Source organism: Macrotis lagotis, chromosome 8, assembly GCF_037893015.1.
Source record: "Macrotis lagotis isolate mMagLag1 chromosome 8, bilby.v1.9.chrom.fasta, whole genome shotgun sequence".
NCBI classification, from domain to species: domain Eukaryota; kingdom Metazoa; phylum Chordata; class Mammalia; order Peramelemorphia; family Peramelidae; genus Macrotis; species Macrotis lagotis.
Window position 1 is genome coordinate 60,320,992 of NC_133665.1, and position 23,627 is coordinate 60,344,618.

Genomic DNA, 23,627 nt, shown 5'->3' on the forward strand with positions numbered 1-23,627 from the left:
CTGTGTTTCTTGTAAATAACCTATGTAGGATTCTGATTTTTAATCCATTATGCTTTGTGTTTCCATTTTATGGGAGAGTTCATCTCATTCACATTCACAGTTATGATTACTAGCTGTGCATTTGCCTCCATCCTATTTTTCCCATTTATATGTTTCTCTCCTTTCACCTTGTCCTTCCTCACAAGTATGTTGCTTCTGACCACCACCTCCATCAATTCCTTGTCCCTTCTATTATTTCCTCTTCCTTTTCTTTCCCCTTTCCCCTCCTACTTCTCTATAGGGTAAGAGAGATTTCTATACCCAACTGGGTGCTTATGTCATTCCTTCTTTGAGCAAAAAGCAATGAGAAAAAAGTTCAAAAAATGCTGACCCTCTCCCATTTTCCTTTCTGTTTTACCTCTTCATGTGATATAACTTACCCTTCCTGCTTTACCCTTTCCTCTTCTACAATCCTTTTTCCCCACTCCTTAATTTTTTATATTATCACATCAAAGTTAACTTAAATCCAAACCTTCTATCTGTGTATTCTCTTTCCAACTGCCCTAATAGAGACATGTACTATCATTCTATTTTTATTTTATCTTTATTAACCATTTTATAATCATTTTATCTTTATTAATATGTTTCAGTTTTCTTGTTTACCTTTTTATTATTATTATGAGTTCTGTATTTGAAGGTCAATTTTTTTTTTTGTTCAGTTCTGGTCTTTTCATCAGGAAAGTTTGAAAATCCCTATTTCTTTTAATGTCCATCTTTTCCCTTGAAAGAGGATGTTCAATTTTGCTGGGTAGTTGATTCTTGGTTGTAATCCAAGCTTTTTTGCCTTCTGGAATATCATATTCCAATCCCTAGGAGCTCTTAAACTGCTAAATACTGTCATCCTGACTGTAGCTCTACAATATTGAATTGTTCTTTCTGGCTGCTTGTAATATTTTCTCTTTGATTTGGGAGTTCTGAAATTTGGCTTTAATGTTCTTGAAAGTTTTATTTTTAGATCCCTTTCAGGAAGTTATTGATGGATTCCCTCAATTTCTATTTTACCCTCTACTTCTAGTATATCAGGGCAATTTTTCTGAAGAATTTCTTTAAAAATGAATTCTAGGGCGAAGCCAAGATGGCAGCAAGAGAAGAGCCTCTCTTAGGTACTCTCTCCAAAATATTTCAAGGTAATAGGGTTAAGTGACTTGCCCAAGGTCACACAGCTAGGTAATTATTAAGTGTTGGAGGTTGGATCTGAACTCAGGTCCTCCTGACTCCATGGCCAGTGCTCCATCCACTGCACCACCCAGCTGCCCCCTTTCCTAAGCTTTTAAGAGTTTTTGGGACCCCCCCCAGGACCTCAAATCCTTCAAGGTCTTATGAGAGCTCTTCAATTGCTCTCCTGGCTTGTGCGCTGGTCAGTGGATGATCACAAGTACTCCCTTCTGCTCTGGAACTGTGAGGAGGGTCCCTGCTCTGCTATGGAAGTAAAGCTCCTTTTCCTGAGCCTGGAGCCCAGACTATGAACTGAATCTGATTATGGGAAAAGCAATGGAATTCTGTCCCAGGAAGAGCAGAGAGACCTCTGCTTTCTCCCCTGACCCCTTTACTGTCCTTGGGCTGAACACTCTGGAAGCAGCTGCTGGGTGGCTCCACAGGTTCCTGGGGTGGGTCTATGATGAGACCTAAGCTTGCCTGGGCTCTGGCACTCGCTCTGGTGTGGCAGACTTTTTCTTGTTGACCTTCCAAGTTGTCCCTAGCAATCCCTGGACTGAGAGATCTGGAAATCATTCCCACTGCCATGGACCCAAGTGACTCCAGGTAGCCAGTGCTCTGTGGGCTGTTCCTAGAAGACTGGAGCTAGTTTGTTCCAGCATGGAACAGCTGTTGCTCAGGCTGTATTGCAGCCCTTTCTAATCTGCAGACACTTCCCGCAGATCCACTGCTCTAGAATTTGGTTAGAGTCATAATTTTTAAGGCATTTGGAATTATCTGGGAAAGTGCTTCTGAGAATTCTTGCCTTCATTCTGCCATCTTGGTTCTGTCCTGATTTTTGAGTTCTTCTAAGAAAACTTTTGGTTTTAAGACTATTTCATCTTCTTTGAGGCTTCACATGTAGGCATTTTGACATTGTTGTCATCCTCTTCTGGATTTGAGTTTTGATCTTCCTTGTCACCATAGTAGCTTTCTGTGGTTACGGCCCTTCTTTGTTTTTATACATTTTTAGCCTGTTTTGTGACTTAAAGTTGCACTCTACTCTTGAGGCAGAGAGGGTACTGTCCCAAGCTTCTTGTACTGGGTGTCAGGTATCTATCCACTGACTTTTGCACAGGAACCTTGGGTGTTGGCAGCTTGCCCACTGAATTGAGGTTACCAGGTCTCATTAGGCTCATTGGACTAGGGGTTCCTGAGCTGGCAGTTTGCCTTCTGCACTGCAGCTGTAGGCCTCAGAGCTGACTTGCTGTGTCACCAGCCTGCTGAGCCATGATGGAACCATCCTCTGCTGCTGATTTTTGCTATGGATAAGAAACACCATCTGTGCTCTCTCTTTACCCAAGACCTCTCCTGAAATCATTCTAAACTATTTTAAGCTGAAAAATTGTTTCACTTCATCTTTTAGTAGGTTCTGTCCAGAATCCATTTGGAGACTTGGTTTAACGTCATATCTGAGATAAACCAAAGAGAACTCAGGCATCCTTCTGGCTTTTCTCTACCATCTTGATTCTGCCTTGGTTCTTCACTATTGAATTAGGACACAGAGTAGTGGCATCAAACTCAAATAAAATGTGTTCATGTGGGCTGAATATTGACTTAGAAAACCAATATTAATATCATCTTATTTTGTACTTTTAAAAATTTTGTTAAACATTTCCCATGCTTGTTAATTCTGCTGTGGAGTAATTTTTTTTACAAGATCAGTCTAGCAGGAATAGTAACTATCTCTTTTTGAATTTTAGGGGCAGGTGTGCAGTGGAGACATGTGTTGAAATTGTCCATTTCTGAGAGATTTGGCTTTCGGGAGGTGATGATAATGCTGCTAATTGACAGTATGTTATATGGCTTGGTGACTTGGTATGTGGAGGCTGTCTTTCCAGGGAAATATGGTATACGTCATCCTTGGAACTTCTTCTTGTTGGTGAGTTCTGATGTTGGAATCCTTCAGAATAGCCACAGCTCTTTTATTACCAAATATCATGGATATTATCTCTTCTCATAATCTCCTTAAATCATCCAAGACAGACATAGACAAGGAAAAGAAATTTTTTCCTAAAGAGGTGCTTATATTTCTAGCTCAGAGAAGATTTGAATTTGAATTTGGGTATAAAGCCAGTTCTTAATGACAGTTATCTAGAAGAAGATAGAACTGCTCTTCAAGTGGCAGTTTCCACCAAGGGCACCCAAAAGGGCACCTAAGAGAATTTGGGAAACCAAACTCCCTCCTCTGCTCTTGGTAGGATCTCCACAACTGTTTCATGTAAATATAATAAAGGTAGGCTGAGGTACATACTCTGAATAAAATCAGTTTATTAACTGTTAACAAAGCAGGTCAGATTGACCACCTCAGTAAATCCAGTGACCCCAGAAGAAGGAGAAAACCCTCTTTAGTGACACACAAGAAAGAAGGACTCTTGGTAGTGAGGCAACATTATGAGTGGCTATCCTAAGAAAGGTGTGTTGACATTCTGTATCTTGTCATCTTTGCTATGGGATCAAAACGAACTTGCTATCTTCTTGGAAGAGTTAAAATTTCCCCTAATTGCACAAGTACAGGCAAGGACAAGTGACATATTATTTGAATATGGTACCAAGTTAACTTCTGGGGCTTAAAGATAACAAGGTGTTCTGTAAGTATCCCAAAGATTACCAATATAACAACGTTTAGTTATACATTTAAACTAATTCAGAGAGAAAACTAAATTTTTAAGCTCAACTAAAGAACATAGAAAGAAAGAGGCTTTAGGCAGACACAGACTCAGTTATAAAAAATTAATATAGCACAAAATTTGTTCATTGTAGAATCAATATAGTAGAAATTTGGCCTGCTAATTGAAACTGTATTCTCCATCACAGCAAAAATTATATACACTCTACCTTCAAAAGTCTATTCCTAAGGTTTTCCTTTCCTATCTTCTCCAGAAATCAGTACTTTTTGGCAATAGCTGACCTGTTCTCTAATCCATTCATCTTTCCCAAAGACAGTCTGGATTCTCTAAAGAGGAGAATAACCTATACCTTGTTGTACTTTTTGCCTAGAATTGTTGCAATAAAAATCTGTGCTAGAGAACTAGAGACACAAAATTCTGAGCTTAATCAATTCATTAGCGAGGCTAGTAATTGCTAATAAAGTGAGATCTCAAGTCCCTCAGTGACTTGGGGTACATTTGATAATCAGAGCAACTTTTTCTATGGTTGGTTACTTAAGGCCCAGTTATGTAGGACAAACCAAGACTGTGTTTGGTTAATAACAGAGGACAATACATTTTGCTTAATCATATTGACTTGCAAGAGAGAGTCTCGCCTTTCGCTCCGAGCTGTAGCGAGTGGCTGTGCAGGCGGCACCGACTTCTCCGGCTTTCGGCCCTCTCTCACCGGCTTTCTCCTTCTAACTCCAGCTCCTTCTCCGGCCGCAACCAAGACCGCGGTGGCCCCCATCGAGAGAGTCAAGCTGCTGTTGCAGGTGCAGCATGCAAGTAAACAAATTGCTGCAGATAAGCAGTACAAAGGCATTATGGATTGTATAGTCCGAATTCCAAAGGAACAAGGGATGCTTTCTTTCTGGCGGGGCAACTTAGCAAATGTCATCAGATATTTCCCCACCCAGGCCCTTAACTTTGCCTTTAAGGATAAGTATAAGCAGGTGTTTTTGGGAGGAGTGGACAAGCACACACAATTTTGTAGGTATTTTGCTGGCAATCTTGCCTCTGGTGGTGCAGCTGGAGCCACTTCTCTCTGCTTTGTCTATCCCTTGGATTTTGCAAGAACCCACTTGGCAGCTGATGTTGGGAAGTCTGGCACTGAAAGAGAATTCAAAGGCCTGGGAGACTGCCTTGTAAAAATCACCAAGTCTGATGGAATTCGTGGCTTGTATCAAGGTTTTAATGTCTCAGTTCAGGGTATCATTATTTATAGAGCAGCCTACTTTGGAATCTATGATACAACAAAAGGTATGCTCCCAGATCCAAAGAACACTCACATTGTGGTAAGCTGGATGATTGCACAGACAGTGACTGCTGTAGCAGGTGTGGTCTCCTATCCTTTTGATACCGTAAGGCGGCAAATGATGATGCAGTCTGGATGCAAAGGAGCTGATATCATGTACACTGGTACAATTGACTGCTGGAGGAAAATCGCTAAAGATGAAGGTGGCAAAGCTTTCTTCAAGGGTGCTTGGTCCAATGTTCTGAGAGGCATGGGTGGAGCTTTCATGCTTGTCCTGTATGATGAATTGAAGAAAGTAATCTAAGAACATCCTAACTAAAAATGGAACCAGTAAATATAGATCATGTAGAATACTTAACCATATTTAGCATTTTTGGACCATTGACTTTCAAGAAATTCCTGTTGTCTTTTTATTCAGGCCAGATCATATTTGTAGAAGAGCCAAGAACAGCTCTTAGAAAAAGGGACTCATTTATTGTGATCCATTATTCACACAGTGGAACTGATGATGATTCTGCATATTGATTCTATTGGTTTTGGGGGAAATAACAGTTACTGTGGGTCCAAGAAAGCAGATCAACTTAGACCATCTAGTTTAAATGCTCTTTTGTAGGACCATAAATTTGTGTTTAAGTATTTATTTAAAAAAAATCATGTCTCCCATTTGTACTTAAGCACTATATATATATATACTATTTTGCACAGCTGACTATTTGGCAGTTATGATGATCTGTGTTGGGCATTCTGCTGTAAAACAATAAATACACAGAAGCCAAAAAAAATTAAAAAAAAAGAGAGAGTCTCCAGAATCAATAGTAATGGCAAAGCAGAGTTGAACAACATCCTCTCGAAAATCCTGTGTTAGATACCATTTCATATTAAAGAGACCCAGTGCTAAAGAAAACTTCTCTTGAATGAGTTGATTCATCTTCCATCCATCTTTTTTATCTCTCATGAGACAGGACTGGTTTATAGCTCTTAAAATTAAGGAACTTAAACTTTCTATAGCATACTCACCTTAAAATTTCATATGGTATAATGACTACAATTGCATAAACAAAAATAATATTAAAAGATAGTTAAATGAGTTACAATGACAAATTTCAGTACTGGAAATATGTTCCCTTCTTCTTAGTGGGGACTTACATAAACTATCCAACACAGAAATTCTGTTAAAATTTTTGCTTAGCTGTTTTTATTGTTGCTATGGAGGATTAAGCATATGGGAAGATAGCTTGGGAAATAGCTGAAGTGAGAAATTTTAGCAAAAATAGTAACATAAAGGGTCCTACTTATGCTTAACTTCCCTGACAAACATCTCAATAAATATTTGAAAGCATCCATTGAAATAATGATCAATAAAACCTGAGAGAAATACCAATGAATTTTTTCATCTAGTACAGATGGAAGTTTATGCTTGTTACATTGGGCTATATGGGGTTGGTGGGGTGGAGTTTAAATTTATATATTCTCTGGTAAGTAGGATCTAAAAATAATAGGACCTCAGACCTGGCCTGTTTCAGCTTCAGTCAGTTTCTAACAGGTAATTACAAGGAGACAGGCCAGGGGATAGGGGACAGAGGACAGAGGCAAGGGACAAAGCTGGTTAGTGTGTGGAATGCAAAGAGAAGAGAATGGAAACTAGCCTCCATCAGGTCAATAGGAGACAGGGAAGAGAACTAGGGAGTTGAGACAGAGAGCAGGGCCTGATCCTAGTTCCAGACCAAATTCCTCATTTTAGGCTAAAGCTGTGGAGAGAACAGGATGGAGGAAGTGGGGAAGGGTACTAGTTTCCGATTATCCCTTGCAGAGCTCTATCAAGGAATAGGGAGTGGCGCTTCTAGAATGGGACCAAACAGGCTCTGCCTATCCCATACAAGAGTATTGCAGAGTGTGGAGCTTGGCTCTGGCACAGTCCTAATCTAAGAACTAAGAATGGAGATACAAATAAAGAGAAGAAAACTCCAAAAACAATAATCATAGTAAATTTAGAAAAGTTCAAGAAATTAACTCAGAATAAAAGAGTACCTCCACAGTAAGAAAACTAGAACCTCAGATAAAAAGAAAGCCTTGGTCACAATTAGAAAACTCTTGAGGAATAAATTAGAAGAAAAATAAGCAGAAAATATGATCTAACTAGCGGATTACCCCCAAAATAAATACAGCAATGAGAACTCCATAATTTAATGAAACAATAAAACATATTAGTACAAAGTCAAAAGCCTATGAAATTTCAAAATGTATCTATTATCAATAGTTAGAAACAGAAGAAAGATAATTTGTTTAGGAATTATCAGACTTTCTGAAAACTGTAACCAAACTGGACTAGAATACTATATATTTCAATAAAGCTTTAAAGAAAACTTTCTAAATCTGTTGGAAGCAGAGAATAAAGTGAAATAGAAAGAATCCACTGGTTATATACTAAAGGAAATTACTATGCTATTCAAAAAAAAAGGCATTTTAAAAATCTTGTATGAATTTTCCCTTAAGAGAGCCCCTCTATTTGTCTATTCTACTTGAGTCAAAGAAAAGATTGCTACGTAGTCTATTATATTCTAATAGATGAAACCTCTAAGGTGCTATTCATTCAGCCATCATTTATTAAGTTCTTTTGGTGTGCATTTTATTATGGTAGATACTGGGGAAGAATCATAGCCTAATTTTCTACTCTTAAAAAAGCTTGGAGAAACCATGAAAACATGGGAAAATGGTATTTGAGATGCATCTTGAAGAATGAGTAAAATGTCATGAGACAGAAATATGAAAAGTGTAATAGTAATAGAGCCATCCCAAAGATAAGGATATTTCATGAATAGTACATTATGGTTGGAAAATGTTAGCTATATAGTGGAATACATATCTAGTTAATCAATCAGCAAATCTTTATATTTCTATTACATACCTGGTAGTACCAGGATTATGTTCTGAGCCTCAGTATGCTGGTCCTCAGGCAACTTTAATTTTCCTAGTGGAATGTAAATATTGTAGGATAGTCTAAAATAAAACTTTGACCTCAGAGTTTTTTTGGTGGCCTCTTCTAATTGATCCCCCCTGTATCCCAAAGCTCTTGAATTTTCCTATGATTCACTTTTATTTTGATTAATGCCCAACTTTATTATGGGATAAGCTTTGTCTAATCATTCTGGAGACATTTCCTTAGCCATGGTAGCATTATGGAAGATGCTGCGCTCTTGTGATTCAAGACAAATCTTATCCCTTTGATAAATTATAGTTTCAATGATCATGGAATTATAGACTTTTCATAAGAATAAAAAACATTTCAACCCTTGAAATTGGAAAGAGTTCACCTTCTCATTGAATGTTCTAATTTTCAAAGCACTGAAATTGATCCCTGGACACCCTGAACTTGATCATGATTCTCCAAAATCAAGGAAAGATCCTTAACAGGCTGACTCCCTCAACCACAACTTTAGATTCATTTTGTTGTAGTATGTCCTCACCAAAAGTCCCTAAACATGTAGGAAAAAGTCAAATACATGGAACTTTTTTCATGATAACATTATATATCCTAGGAAGGTAGCCTACATTATAGGGCACAAGAAGAATTCACTATATAAATATGCATCATATAATGCAGCACAGAACTAAGATATAATCCAAAAGCATATGGGTTATTATGGTTATTTGACTATAGGTCAGAGTGGGACACAATAGCATGGGAAAACCAGGAAGGATTCAGGGTTCGGTAAGCAAAAACTGTCATTAATACCTGTCTTAGCACGGAGCATGAGAGCAGAACAAGGTCTAACTGGGTTGGCCTAGGGAAGCTTTTTCATGTTCTAGTGTTTTTTAGGTTAGATATAAAATTTCATTAACAATATAATTTTAAAGATAAAATGCAATAAATTTAATTTAAATACCTTCTCTGTTTTTGGATTTAACTGAGTTGATATAGGCTTTCCTTTAAAACTTTTACCTTCCTAGAATTAGTATAATACCTAAGTATAACACTTAGTTTAATCCTTATGAGTTCTTAGCCAATGATTGATGGTTATTTTCAGTCTTTTTAAATGATAGTATCAGTGATGGAAGCAACCAAATAGGATTTGTATGCTTCTTTCTGCTGATTCAGTTTTTCCTTTGATTCATTTTCACAGGAATGTCTTTGTGATGCAATGACAGGTTTTTTTCATTAGTTCCCTAGTTATTAATCATAGGAATTCATCTGGAATTCCAAAAGAAAGGGATTCCACCTTTGCTTTTAACTCTTCAATTCTCTTCAGTATTTTACTTTATAGACTAAGAGATCAAATTTTAAAGTCATAAGTGGACTTTCTTTTATAAAATTGAACCTTTCTTTGCTGCCATTCTTGTGTGAGAACCAGATTTATTTCATTTTGTGAATAATCTCTATTTTGAAAGATTCCCAAATCATCTGATTTCAAGGAATTTTACCTGCTTGCTCACCCCCTCCCAACTCAGAAAGTCTAAAATTTGATTACATCAAACTTAACATCAAATTACATCATTTGTCCATCCTATTTAGTATACTATTTTGTTTTCTTTTAATGTATAAAAGCTATGCAAAATCTGTATTTAAGGTCTTCATCCTTACTAAGGGGACGTGGATCTGATTTATTCTGCAGCTGCATGCCTTTCAAATAAATCACATAGCTTGGATTTTATTTCCTCAGTTATAAATTCACTCATCACAGTTGTTCTTATTGAAAATACTAACAAGGTCTTTTAAAACCTCATGTACTGGGGTGGCTAGGTGGTGTAGTGGATAAAGCACCAGACTTGGAGTTAGGAGTACCTGGGTTCAAATCTGGTCTCAGACACTTAATAATTACCTAGCTGTGTGGCCTTGGGCAAGCCACTTAACCCCATTTGACTTAAAAAAAAACCTCATGTATAAAATCACATTGAAACTCCTTCCTTTGATTAGTCATTAATAAATTGCTTTGCTTCACCTTTTGACCTACTTTGACAATTTACTTTGAGCTCAAATTGCCAGATGTTCATTGCTTTTTCATTGATCTAGCAGCAAAGAATATTAGGTGCAAAGGCATAGGTTTGTTACTTACATGGTATAGTTTATACACAAATTTTGAAACTAACATCTGACCACCATTAGAAAAAGCATGATATGGGGTGGCTAGGTGGTGTAGTGGATAAAGCACCGGCCCTGGAGTCAGGAGTACCTGGGTTCAAATCTGGTCTCAGACACTTAATAATTACCTAGCTGTGTGGCCTTGGACAAGCCACTTAACCCCATTTGCCTTGCAAAAACCTAAAAAAAAAGCATGATATGGAACCAAAGAAGGGTGTCCACTTAGTATATAGTTATTCTTCAAAACTTAAGAAATCTGTAAATGTAATAGCCTGGTGTTTGATCTGGCAATCCTGACAACACCTTTTGGAAAAATTGGAGACTATGTTCACCATCAGAAATTGGCTATGAAGAAAAATCATAACAGGTGATTCTGAGATCACCTTGTCAAAATGCTCATTTTTATTATAATAGACTATTAAGTTGCCACATGATAATCCTCTGACAGAAATGCCTTCCTTTTTAGGAGAAAAAATGCACAGGTCACCAAGGAAGCATCTTTAATACTACCACATCAATATAGCTTTGTTTGCATATTCTATGAAACCCCAATGCCATCCAAACAATGGAATCTGGCTAAAACCTACAAACTTCAAGTGCTGCCACAACATTCTTAAACTGTGTCAAGTATGAATATTCCATTAAACAGCCATACTATCTGTTGAACTTGATGCTCAAACATATGCTGAGAGTGGAGTATATGCTAGTTTGTTAAAGTCATTTAGTGAGTAGAGTTGAATTGTTATGTCCATTAACCATAGAAGAAGAAAAAGAATAGATATAGTAGTTGTTGTCGGCACCATGATCTGTTGCTATATAGAGTAGTGTAATCATGGTACTTCTGTAAATAATTATCCTATTTAATATTAAAACTGCTATGCCAGTTACTTAAGGAAAAATTCATCCTTATACAAATGAAGATGAGATCACCACTAGTGGCTTCTTAATTGTCAAATCCAAAGATCTTCTCTTTCATCTTCTCTGATCTTTAAAACCAGAGAGAAAAGAAAGAACTAAAGAAAAAGTAATATTAAATGAAAATAGGTTTGGGGCAGCTAGGTGGCGCAGTGGATAGAGCACCAGCCCTGGAGTCAGGAGTAGCTGAGTTCAAATGTGACCTCAGACACTTAATAATTACCTAGCTGTGTGGCCTTGGGCAAGCCACTTAACCCCATTGCCTTGCAAAAAACCCCAAAAAAAACCAAACTAAAAAAAAAAAGAAAATAGTTTCACTAGCAAGTAAAACATATTAATCATGAAGACAGGACACATAGAGACAACTTATGGATCCTAGATCTCTGATAGTAGTTTCTACCTGTCATTTTTTGGTAAGGTTTTGAATTTTACACTTCACCCCCTTCCTCCCCCCCCTTCCCCCACAGAAGGCAGGCTTTTGTGACAGCTGAGAATTGTAAATAAAGTAAATGTTCATTAATTGGGTAATGGCTAACTATTTATGGTACATAAATGTAATGGAATATTACTGTGATAAAAGAAATGATAAATGGTTGAATCTACACTGACTTCTTTCCTTTTGACACTACAATTACACTGGTGCAGACACTTGTCATCTTGCACATGGACTATTGCAAGGACCTTCTGACATATGCTCCTGTCTCAAGTCTTCCCCCATTTCAGTTTTCCACTCAGTTGTCAAAATACAGGTCTAATCTAATCAAGTCACTTCTCTTATTTATTAAACACTGACTCCCTTTCTGTTTGGTTTTTAAAGTCTTTCATTACCTGCCCCCTTCCATCTTCTAGTCTTTTTATATCTTACTTTCCCTCCTCCATTTACTTGGTGGTCTAGTGACAGATACCAGACTTTTTTGCTGTTCCTCATACAAGACAGACCCATCTCCAGTGTATTTGCACTGGCTGACTTCCATGTTTGGAATGCTTTCCCTTATTTCTGCCTTGCTTATTTCAACTCTTAGCTAAAATTCTACCTTATATAAGAATGCTTTTTATATAATTGGTATATAATTGTTTACATATTATAACTCTTTTGACCTTGAGTATTTTTTTTGCCTGAATATAAGTGCTTCATAAATGCTAATTGACTCAGTTTGATAAATATGGAGAGGAACAGTGGAGAATGGAGAGAAAAAATGTGATTTTCACTATTCAAGTATGTGCATGAACAACAAAGGGAAGATAACTCCTATATTCTCAGCAAAAAGAGACCACAGGAGAAGGGAGAGATCAAAACAGTACAAATGAAGGAGGAAGATCTAAATGAAGCAAGAGTCCTATTAAACACTGCTGTGCTCTTACTGCTAGTTCTTTGATATTAAAGATGAACCCACCAACCAATCAAATTATTGGAAGTGTGAGTTGCACAACTATGTTTATTATAGTGGGGGGAGCTATGCTGTGCAAGACATCCTCCTCACTTGCCTTTACCAGAATTGTTCCATCCCAGAACCTGATTTATAGGAAACAGCACTATCAGAGTTGGTCTGGCTGTGCTTCAGGAGTCTCTTGGCCTAAATGATTGATTCCTCTCAAATTAGTGAGGTGCCACAGTATATAAGTGCTAGATAAGCACCAACATGTGTTATCTGATGACAATGCAACAATAGATTGCATCCTGACCTGTCTGTTGATGGGTTAACAGTCTTTCCTCTTTGAATTATGAGCTACTCATGAGTTTGATGTGATTGGCTTTAGCGGTAACACTAGGACAATGTCAGCTTGCCATGCATAGGGCTCTGCTGCTCTGTTGTTAGTACACACCCTAGAGTTTGATCTCCTTGGACACTGCCAAAACTATGGCATGGACCCATTTGCCTTGCAAAAACCTAAAAAAAAATAGTTAAAATATCTGTATAATCCTTCTAATTTAACAATTTAGTAACATGAAATGGGCAGTGGAAAGGGCGCTGTCTCATATACTTAGGAGTTGTGTGACCCTGGGCAAGTCACTTCATCCTATTTGCCTCAATTTTCTCATCTTTAAATTGAGCTGGAGAAGGAAATGGCAAAACCCTTCCAATATATTTGTCAGGAAAATCCTACAAGGGGTCAGTTAGGAATAACTGAAATAACTGAACAACAACAATTTTGTAATCAAAGGAGAAAATAAGCTAAATTTGTTTTTTTGCAAGGCAATGGGGTTAAGTGGCTTGCCCAAGGCCACACAGCTAGGTAAGTATTAAGTGTCTGAGACCGGATCTGAACTCAGGTACTCCTGACTGTAGGACCAGTGCTCTATGCACTGTGTCACCTAGCTGCCCCTTGTTAGTTAGTCTTAATATTTTAAAAATAATTTTTCAACTACATGCAAAGATAGTTTTCAACAATCAGCTTTTTGAGTTTCACATTTTTCTTCCTTTCTTCCCCCTCCCCCAATAGATAACAATCAAATATATGTATGTGTAGGTGTGCTTATAATTATTTATATTTTTAATATAAAAGATTAAAAAAACCTTGAGGGGGGGAACATCTTTTAAAAATTGAAGATAGTTAAGCTTTGGTCTGCATTTATTCTCCATAGCTCCTTCTCTAGATATGGATGATATTTTCCATCACAAGTCTTTTAGAATTATTTTAAATTATTGTCTGCTGAGATGAGTAAGTCCATCATAGTTGATCATCACACAATGTATAATATTCTTCTGGTTCTGCTCACTTCACTCAGCATTAGTTCATGCTAGTTTTTCCAAGCTATTCAGAAGTCATTTCTTATAGAACAATAGTGTTTCATCACATTTGTATACCACATTTGGTTCAGCCATTCCCCAATTGATGGGCATCCCCGCAGTTTCCAGTTCTTTGACACTACAAAGAAAAAGATTCTATAAATATTTTGGTACATGTAGTGTTTCTGCACTTTTTTGTGATCTCTTTGTGATCTACTAGTAGTAAAATCAAAGGGTATGCATAGTTTTATTGTCCTTTGGATAGATTTCCAAATTACTCATCAGAAAGGTAAGATCAGCTCACAACTCCACCAACAATACATTAATGTCCTAGTTTTCCTGTTTCCTCTGCAGCAATGCTCAGTTTCCTATTTAGTCATATTGACCAATCCAATAGGTGTGAGGTAACACTTCAGAGTTATTTTAATTTGCAATTCTCTACTCAATTGTCATTAGCCATTCGTGAAGTCATTCTGGTTTTATGATTATAGATATTTCTCTTTAGATATTCACTTAATGTCTAATATGTTCTGGAATACTGACAGATCATTGAGTTGAGTTCAAAGACTTAAAATTTACAGATTACATTTAAAGAAAAAAGTCAATATTTTTTCTTCTTTAGTCTAGTGGTAACCTCTTCCACTATCTTCCATCTTTCAGATATCAGTGAAAATAGCTTTATGATGACATCTATAGTTCTTTCAATATTCAAGAATGTAGCTGATAAGAACCAGGTCAGTTGAATTCCATAAAGATAGTCAGGAATGGAAGTGACTTGTATATTTCTGATCTCTATTATCTAGGCTTCTTTTTCTGAGTTCTGCTTCATAAGAAGACAGCTTTATTGGTCAGATTTGAAAGAAAAACTGTACTTGTTTTTCCTCATGATCTGTGCTCCATGGACTTTGGAACCTATTATGCTACTGACATCTGATTCAGGCTCCAGACTCTTTAGATTCTCCCACTCACCTCAAGGTCACATACTAGTAGGCTTCTGTGTTGTACTGTATGGAGAAAGATTTTCTGGCTTGACCTCAAGCTTTTGGCTATCACTTTGTGGAGGCTTGGGCTGCGACTTTATTATTCAGTCTGTTTAATATTTTAATATATCTTGTAGAAGTGAATATTCTTTGGTACAGGCCAATTGGTTCCTCTCATCTAATTTTTTATGATAGAATATTTAATATTAAGGTCATATATACATTTAGAATGCATTGTAGGCACTTCCGGCCAAGATGGAGGAGAGAAGACAGGCACAGTTCTAAAGTCTCCTGATCTCTTCCCCATCTATCACATGAAACAAACCTCTTAAAAGTAAGCCGAACCAGGAAACCCAGAAAGAAAAGCCAGGAGAGGAAGATCTACCTCAGGATTTGTCTCCCGCAGCAGCCTTGGCTGAGTACCAACGGGTGAGGCTGGGCTCCGAGGGAGGCACAGCCTGGGATCAGCCAGATTAACAGCTGAATTGGAACCGGGAGTCTGAGGGCCGGAGAGCCGTACCTGCTGGATCAGCAGTGTGGCTGGACAAAAGGGGCTTGGGTCCGCAGGGAAGCAGAGGTGCTGGTGTTGGTGCTGTCCCCCTGGAGCTCGGGGACCAGGTTGGGGAAAGAGTTCTGGTGCAGGAGAACAGCAGACACCATCCCTGGGCTTCTTGGGTCTGAGAAACTCTGTGGGCACACCTCCATTGCACAGAGGCCTCTACTCAAACAAAGGCAAATTACTTTTGCCTCAGGCCCAGGTGTGTGAGCAGAAGAATCAGCCCAGCTGAGGAATCACCTCAGGCCAGGGTAAAGCCCACCATTGATTGAAGGCAAAAGAATTCAATAGTTCCAACTCCTGCCTTCTGGCAAAGGGAGAAGGCCTCCCAACCAAGGTCACAGACACCCCAGAGAGGGCAACCAGCACCTCCTACTGGCCATCCAGAGAAACTGCACTCAGTAAAGCCTTTAGCGATCTCAAGCCCAGGTGAACCAGCCCCCCCCCCCCCAACTCAAGGTCTTAGCATAATGAAGAAGGGTCAGCGGAAAGGTGGATTCATAGAAAAATTCCTGGAAGGGAAAGACCCCAACTCAGAGAGACCTGGAACCTCTGAGGAGAATACAATCTGGTGGACAGCACAGAAAGACTTCCTTGAAGAAATAAGGAAGGAGCTTAAAAATTTGGGAGAGACAATTAATACCTTAGAAAGTACAATTGGACAAACACAAAAGGAGAATAAATCTCTCAGATCATCAATTGGACAATTACAAAATGAGAATAATTCTCTCAGATCCTCAAACGAGCAAATGCAAAATGAAATTAATTCTCTAAAAACTTCAATTGGTCAAATGGAAAGCTCTTTCAAAAGTAGAATTGACCAATTGGAAAAGGAGTTGCAGGGGAGGGGGCTAGGTGGGTAGTGGATAAAGCACTGGCCTTGGAGTCAGGAGTACCTGGGTTGAAATCTGGTAGCAGACACTTAATAATTACCTAGCTGTGTGGCCTTGGGCAAGCCACTTAACCACATTTGCCTTGCAAAAATCTTAAAAAAAAAAAGAAAAAAGGAAAAGGTGTTGCAAAAGGTTAATGAAGAAAACTCCTCACCCCCCAAAATAATGGAGTCTACAGAAACTAATGACTCCATGAGACAGCAAGAGTCAGTTAAACAAAATAGAAAAATAGAAAAAATAGAAGCAAATGTAAAATGCCTCATCAACAAAACTACTGACCTCGAGAATAGATCGAGGAGGGGCAACCTGAAAATTATAGGACTTCCTGAAAACATTGAAGAGAGGAAAAAGCCTGGACTTAATATTATAGGATCTAGTGATGGAAAACTGCCCTGATATCATGGAATCGGAGGGCAAAGTAGTTATTGAAAGAGTACATCGATCACCACCAGGAAAAGATACTAAAATGAAAACACCAAGGAATGTTGTGGCCAAACTCCAGAACTATCAGATAAAAGAGAAAATCCTGCAAGCAGCCAGAAAGAAACAATTTAAATATCAAGGATCCACAGTAAGGATCATGCAGGACCTGGCTGCATCAACTTTAAGGGATCAAAGAGCCTGGAACGAGATATTTCGAAGAGCACGGGAGCTTGGAATGCAGCCAAGAATCTACTTTCCTGCAAAGCTGAGCCTTCTCCTCCAGGGAAAAAGATATACATTTAACAAAATGGAAGAATTCCAAAAATTTCTGATGAAAAGACCAGAGCTAAACAGAAAATTTGGACATCAAACAGGAGGTTCAAGAGACACATGAAAAGGTTAAAAAGAAAAGAAAAACGGGGGGGGGGGGGCGGTAAAAGGAAAAAAATGCAATCCAGTAAGTTGAAACTGGCTATATCCTAGCATGGGGGGGGGGGGGAGGAAAGAGACTCTCATAAATCCTGAGAAATGTAACTCTTAACAGAGAGAATATACCTAGCCAGAAATGATGGACATCCATGACCTGTCCATGAGACTGCTATCTAATGGGATGTAACTGGCTTTAACCCACTTGGGAGAAAGACTCTAATAACTCTCAGGAATTTTGACTCTATTCAATAGAATATACTGAACTAGAAGGGACAGACACTCAGAATTTTCTATGACTTAGATAGAATGATCTAAAAAAATACACTACCTCCCTAAAAAGGGGAACAGGAAAGAGACGGGAGGAGGGAGGGGATTGAATGGGACAAATCTCATTACACTAAGAGGTACAAAAAACTTATGGTAATAGAAGGGAAGAAGGGAGCAGAGGAGAAACACCTGAACCTTCTTCTCATCAGACTTGGCCAAAAGTCAACCTACACATACTCAGTTAACTTATAAAACATCTAACCTTTCAAGTATTAAAAGGGGAAAAGGGGAGGGGGGGGCGGAGAAAAGGAAGGGGAGTGGGGGAAATAAGGGGAAATAACAAAAGGAAGGGAAGGCAAAAGGGAAAAAGGGAAAGGGGAAAGAAAGTGGAGGGTGTGATACAGGAGGGCAAACACACTGAAGGGGGTGGTATTCAAAAACAAAATATTGGGGAATATGGATAAAAGGGGGGAAAGGGGGAAAAATACAAACAGAGGGAAGATAGCACAGAGGGCAATAAAGAATTAGTAATCATAAATTTGAATGTGAATGGGATGAACTCTCCCTTAAAACGTAAGCAAATAGCAGAGTGGATTAAAAACCAGAATCCTACAATATGCTGCTTACAAGAAAGTAATTTGAAGCAAAGAGATACATATAGAGTAAAGGTAAAAGGTTGGAGCAAAATATATTTTGCCTCAGCTGAAGTAAAAAAAGCAGGGGTGGCAATCCTTATCTCAGATAAAGCAGCAGCAAAAATAGATAACCTTAAAAGAGATAAGGAAGGAAACTTCATCCTCCTAAAAGGTACCATAGACAATAAAGTCATTTCAATATTGAATATATATGCACCCAGTGGGACAGCACCCAAATTCTTAGAGGAGAAGCTGAAAGAATTACAGGGAGACATAGACAGCAAAACTCTACTAGTGGGAGACCTCAACCTCCCACTATCAGATCTAGATAAATCAAATCATAAAACAAACAAGAAAGAAATTAGGGAGGTAAATAGATTGTTAGAAAAATTAGATATGGTAGACTTATGGAGGAAACTGAATGGGGATAGGAAGGAATATACCTTTTTCATGGTAGTACATGGAACTTATACAAAAATTGACCATGTACTAAGACATAAAAACCTAATGATCAACTGCAGAAAGGCAGAAATAGTGAATACATCTTTCTCAGATCACAAAACAATAAAAGTCATGCAATACTGGGCCAAGGAGATATAGACTCAGAACAAATTGGAAGCTGAATAACCTCATTTTAAAAAATGAGTGGACCGAAAAACAAATTATAGAAAGAATTAACCATTTTATCCTAGATAATGATAATGATGAAACAACATACCAAAACCTATGGCATTCATTCAAAGCAACTCTCAGGCAATATATTATAGCTCTAAATGCTTATATGAATAAATTGAAGAAAGAGGAAATCAATGAACTAAACATGCAACTAAAAAAATTAGAGAAAGAACAAATCAAAAATCCCCAATCAAATACCAAATTAGAAATTCTAAAAATTAAAGAAATTAATAAAATTGAAAGCAAAAAAACTATTGAATTAATAAATAAAACCAAAAGTTGGTATTATGAAAAAACCAATAAAATTGATAAACCTCTGGTCAATTTGATTAAAAAAAAGAAAGAAGAAACCCACATTGGTAGTATTATAAATGAAAAAGGTGAACTCACCACCAATGAGGAGGAAATTAAAGTAATAATTTGAAATTATTTTGCCCAACTCTATGCCAATAAATTTGATAATCTAAGTGAAATGGATGAATATTTACAAAAATATAAGTTGCCCAGGTTAAATGAAGAAGAGATTAAATACCTAAACAACCCTATCTCAGAAAAAGAAATTCAACAAGCCATTATTGAACTCCCTAAAAAAAATCTCCAGGGCCAGATGGATTCACAAGTGAATTCTACCAAACATTTAAGGAACAATTGGTTCCAATCCTATATAAATTCTTTGGAAAAATAGGGAAAGATGGAACTCTGCCTAACTCTTTCTTTGAGACCAACATGGTACTGTTACCTAAACCAGGAAGAGTTAAAACAGAAAAAGAAAATTATAGACCTATTTCCCTGATGAATATAGATGCAAAAATCCTAAATAAAATCTTAGCAAAACAACTACAACAAGTCATCACTAGGATAATACATTATGATCAAGTAGGATTTATTCATGATCATATCAATAGATTCTGAAAAAGCTTTTGACAAAATACAGCATCCATTCCTATTAAAAACACTAGAGAGTGTAGGAATAAATGGACTGTTCCTTAAAATATCTATCTGAAACCATCAACAAGCATTATATTCAATGGGGAGAGGCTAGAGGCATTCCCAATAAGATCAGGGGTCAAGGGTGTCCATTATAGAGAAGAAAAAGAAATTGAAGGAATTAGAATTGGGAACGAAGAGACAAAACTCTGACTCTTCGCAGATGACATGATGGTCTACCTAGAAAATCCCAAGAAATCATCTAAAAAACTACTAGAAACAATTAGCAATTTTAGCAAATTTGCAGGTTATAAAATAAACCCTCATAAATCCTCAACTTTTCTATATATGTCTAGCAAGAAACAGCAGGAAGAGCTAGAAAGAAAAATCCCATTCAAAGTAACCTCAGACAGTGTAAAATATTTGGGAGTCTATTTGCCAAGACAGACTCAGAATCTTTTTTGAAAACAATTATAAAACACTTCTCCCACAAATGAAATCAGATTTAAATAACTGGGCAAATATCAACTGCTCATGGATAGGGAGAGCTAATATAATAAAAATGACAATTCTACCAAAACTAAACTATCTGTTTAGTGCCCTACCAATCAAAATTCCAAAAAATTACTTTAATGAGTTAGAAAAAATTGTAAGTAAATTCACATGGAGAAATAAAAAGCCAAGAATTGCCAGGAGCTTAATGAAAAAAAATGCAAATGAAGGTGGCTTAGCTCTACCCGATCTAAAATTATATTATAAAGCATCAGTCACCAAAACTGTTTGGTATTGGTTAAGAAATAGAGTGGTGGACCAGTGGAATAGACTAGGTGTAAAAGCAGGAGAGGATTATAGTAATCTGCTGTTTGATAAACCCAAAGAGTCCTGCCATTGAGATAAAAACTCCCTCTTTGATAAAAACTGCTGGGATAATTGGAAGTTAGTATGGAAGAAACTTAGACCAACACCTCACACCCTTTACCAAGATAAGATCCAAATAGTTACAGGACATAGACATAAAAGACAATACTATAAACAAATTAGAAGATCAAGGACTAGTCTACCTGTCAGATCTATGGAAAGGGGAACAGTTTATGACTAGGGAAGAGTTGGAGAACATCACCAAAAACCAGTTAGATGATTTCGATTACATTAAATTAAAAAGCTTTTGCACAGATAAAACCAATGTAATCAAGATCAAAAGAAAAGTAATAAATTGGGAAACAATCTTTACAACTAATGATTCTGACAAAGGACTCATTTCTAAAATATATAGAGAACTGAGTCATATTTTTAAAACAAAAAGCCATTCCCCAATTGACAAATGGTCAAAGGATATGCAAAGGCAATTTACAGATGAGGAGATCAAAGCAATTCACAGCCATATCAAAAAATGCTCCAAATCATTAATTATTAGAGAAATGCAAATTAAAGCTTCACTGAGGTACCACCTCACACCTCTCAGATTGGCCAGTATGACCAGGAAGGATAATGATCATTGTTGGAAGGGATGTGGGAAATCTGGGACACTATTACACTGTTGGTGGAGCTGTGAACTCATCCAACCCTTCTGGAGAGCTATTTGGAACTATGCCCAAAGGGCAACAAAAATGTGCATACCCTTTGACCCAGCAATACCACTACTGGGTCTATACCCTGAAGAGATGAGTAAAAAGGGTAAAAACATCACTTCACTTGTACAAAAATATTTATAACAGCCCTGTTTGTGGTGGCAAAGAATTGGAAATCAATTAAATGCCTTTCAATTGGGGAATGGCTTAGCAAACTGTGGTATATGTATGTCATGGAACACTACTGTTCTATTAGAAACCAGGAGGGACAGGATTTCAGGGAAACCTGGAGGGATTTGCATGAACTGATGCTGAGTGAGATGAGCAGAACCAGAAAAACACTGTACACCCTAACAGCAACATGGGAGTGATGTTCAACCTTGAAGGACTTGCTCATTACATCAGTGCAACAATTGGGAACAATTTTGGGCTGTCTGCAAAGGAGAGTACCATCTGTATTCAGATAAGGAGCTGTGGAGTTTGAACAAAGTACAAGGACTATTCCCTTTAATTTGGAAAAAAAAACCCAGATATCTTATTGTCTGATCTTGTTACCTCTGAGAATTCTGTTTTCTTTAAGGATATGATTTCTCTCTCATCACACCCAAATTGGATCAAGGTAAAACATGGAAACAAAGTAAAGACTGACGGAGTGCTATCTGTGGGCTGGGGGTGGGGGGAGGGAAGCAAGATTGGGGGAAAATTGTAAAACTCAAATAATATCTTTAATAAAAATAAAAAATAAAGTGAAAAAAAAGAATGTATTGTAGAATATGGTGAAAAGTTATGGTCCAAACCTAATTTCTGTCAGAAATTTCCCAATTTCTAATTTCCCAGAAGTTTTTATCAAATCCATAAGTAATTTATGTTTTCCCCTTTTATAAGGCATTTTCTTTTTAAGTTCCATTTTTTCTGATTTCCCCTTTGTCTAGTTTCTTCCGTTGATCTACCTCCCTCTCTATTTTTTCAACTGTTTCTTGATGGTTTGATGACTACTGTTTTGTAATTTAGTTTGAAGTCTATTCCCCCTTTATTTCACTTTATATTCTAGATGCTTTATTTTCCCAGGTGTATTTTTTATTTTGTTCTCAATTTCTTTAAAGTATCTGTTTCATAATTTAATTAGTATAACAATAAAATATAAATTAATTTTATTGGTTATTTTTATTATATTGTCATGAATTACCACAGTAATGAATACTCCTTCAAGTATTTATTATTTATTTTTTAGAGGTTCACTTTGTAATTGAAACTATACATATGTGTTTTTGTATGTTTTGGCAGATTGTTCCCCAGATATTTTATGCATTTTATAGATTCTTGGAATGGGAATTGCCCTCCTCATATTGCTTCTTGGATTTTGTTGTTGTTATAGATTTTGAAGGTTTATTTTATAGCCTTAAATTTTGTTTTTAATTGTGTCATTTAGTAACTTTGCTAATTCCCTAGGACATTCTAAGTAAACCACTGTATTTTTTTTTTTTGCTTTTTTAAAATTTATTTTTATTAAAGATATTATTTAAGTTTTACAATTTTCCCCCCAATCTTGCTTCCTTCCCCCCACCCCACCCCTATGGAAAGCACTCTGTCAGTCTTTACTTTGTTTCCATGTTGTACCTTGATCCAATTGGGTGTGATGAGAGAGAAATCATATCCTTAAAGAAGAGAAGTCTAAGAGGTAACAAGATCAGACAATAAGATATCGTTTTTTTCTAAATTAAAGGGAATAGTCCTTGCACTTTGTTCAAGCTCCACAGCTCCTTATCTGGATACAGATAGCACTCTCCTTTGCAGACAGCCCAATATTGTTCCCGACTGTTGCACTGATGGAATGAACAAGTCCTTCAAGGTTGAACATCACTCCCATGTTGCTGTTAGGGTGTACAGTGTTTTTCTGGTTCTGCTCATCTCACTCAGCATCAGTTCATGCAAATCCCTCCAGGCTTCCCTGAAATCCCGTCCCTCCTTGTTTCTAATAGAAAAAATAGTGTTCCATGACATACATATACCACAGTTTGCTACGCCATTCCCCAGTTGAAGGACATTTACTTGATTTCCAATTCTTTGCCACCACAAACAGGGCTGCTATAAATATTTTTGTACAAGTAATTAAACCACTGTATTTTCAACAAAGAGGGTTTTTATCTCCTCTTTATTTATCTTTATGTCTTTAGTGTCTAATTGCTGTGGCTAGCGTTTTAAGATTTATATAAAATAATAGAGGGGACAGTGGATATTCTTGCTTTGCTCCTACAACTATTGGCAAAGTATTTAGTTTATTCCCATTGCATATGATGCTTGCTTTTAGGTTTAGGTAACTACTTCTTATTATACTAAAAACAAATATGGGTTGTACTTTTTGAAAAAAATTTCCTACATCTTTATTTTTTATATATTTATTGATTATTATATTT

At 37.1% G+C, this 23,627-nt stretch overlaps 2 protein-coding genes across 5 annotated transcripts in view; both read left to right on the plus strand.

Moving 5' to 3' along the window:
• Nucleotides 1–23,627, plus strand: part of LOC141495671 (phospholipid-transporting ATPase ABCA3-like) — a 249,062-nt gene that overhangs the window by 108,590 nt on the left and 116,845 nt on the right. For all 4 annotated transcript variants that reach the window (XM_074197271.1, XM_074197272.1, XM_074197273.1 and 1 more), the window contains exon 6: nucleotides 2,937–3,115. In XM_074197271.1, the coding sequence (XP_074053372.1) occupies nucleotides 2,937–3,115 (179 nt within the window). The remainder of the gene's footprint in view (nucleotides 1–2,936; nucleotides 3,116–23,627) is intronic.
• On the plus strand, nucleotides 3,628–5,809 carry LOC141495070 (ADP/ATP translocase 3-like). The gene is made up of 2 exons (XM_074196102.1): nucleotides 3,628–3,649; nucleotides 4,449–5,809. Exons 1-2 carry the CDS (start codon nucleotides 3,628–3,630, stop codon nucleotides 5,441–5,443), a joined length of 1,017 nt encoding a protein of 338 aa, XP_074052203.1. The 3' UTR covers nucleotides 5,444–5,809.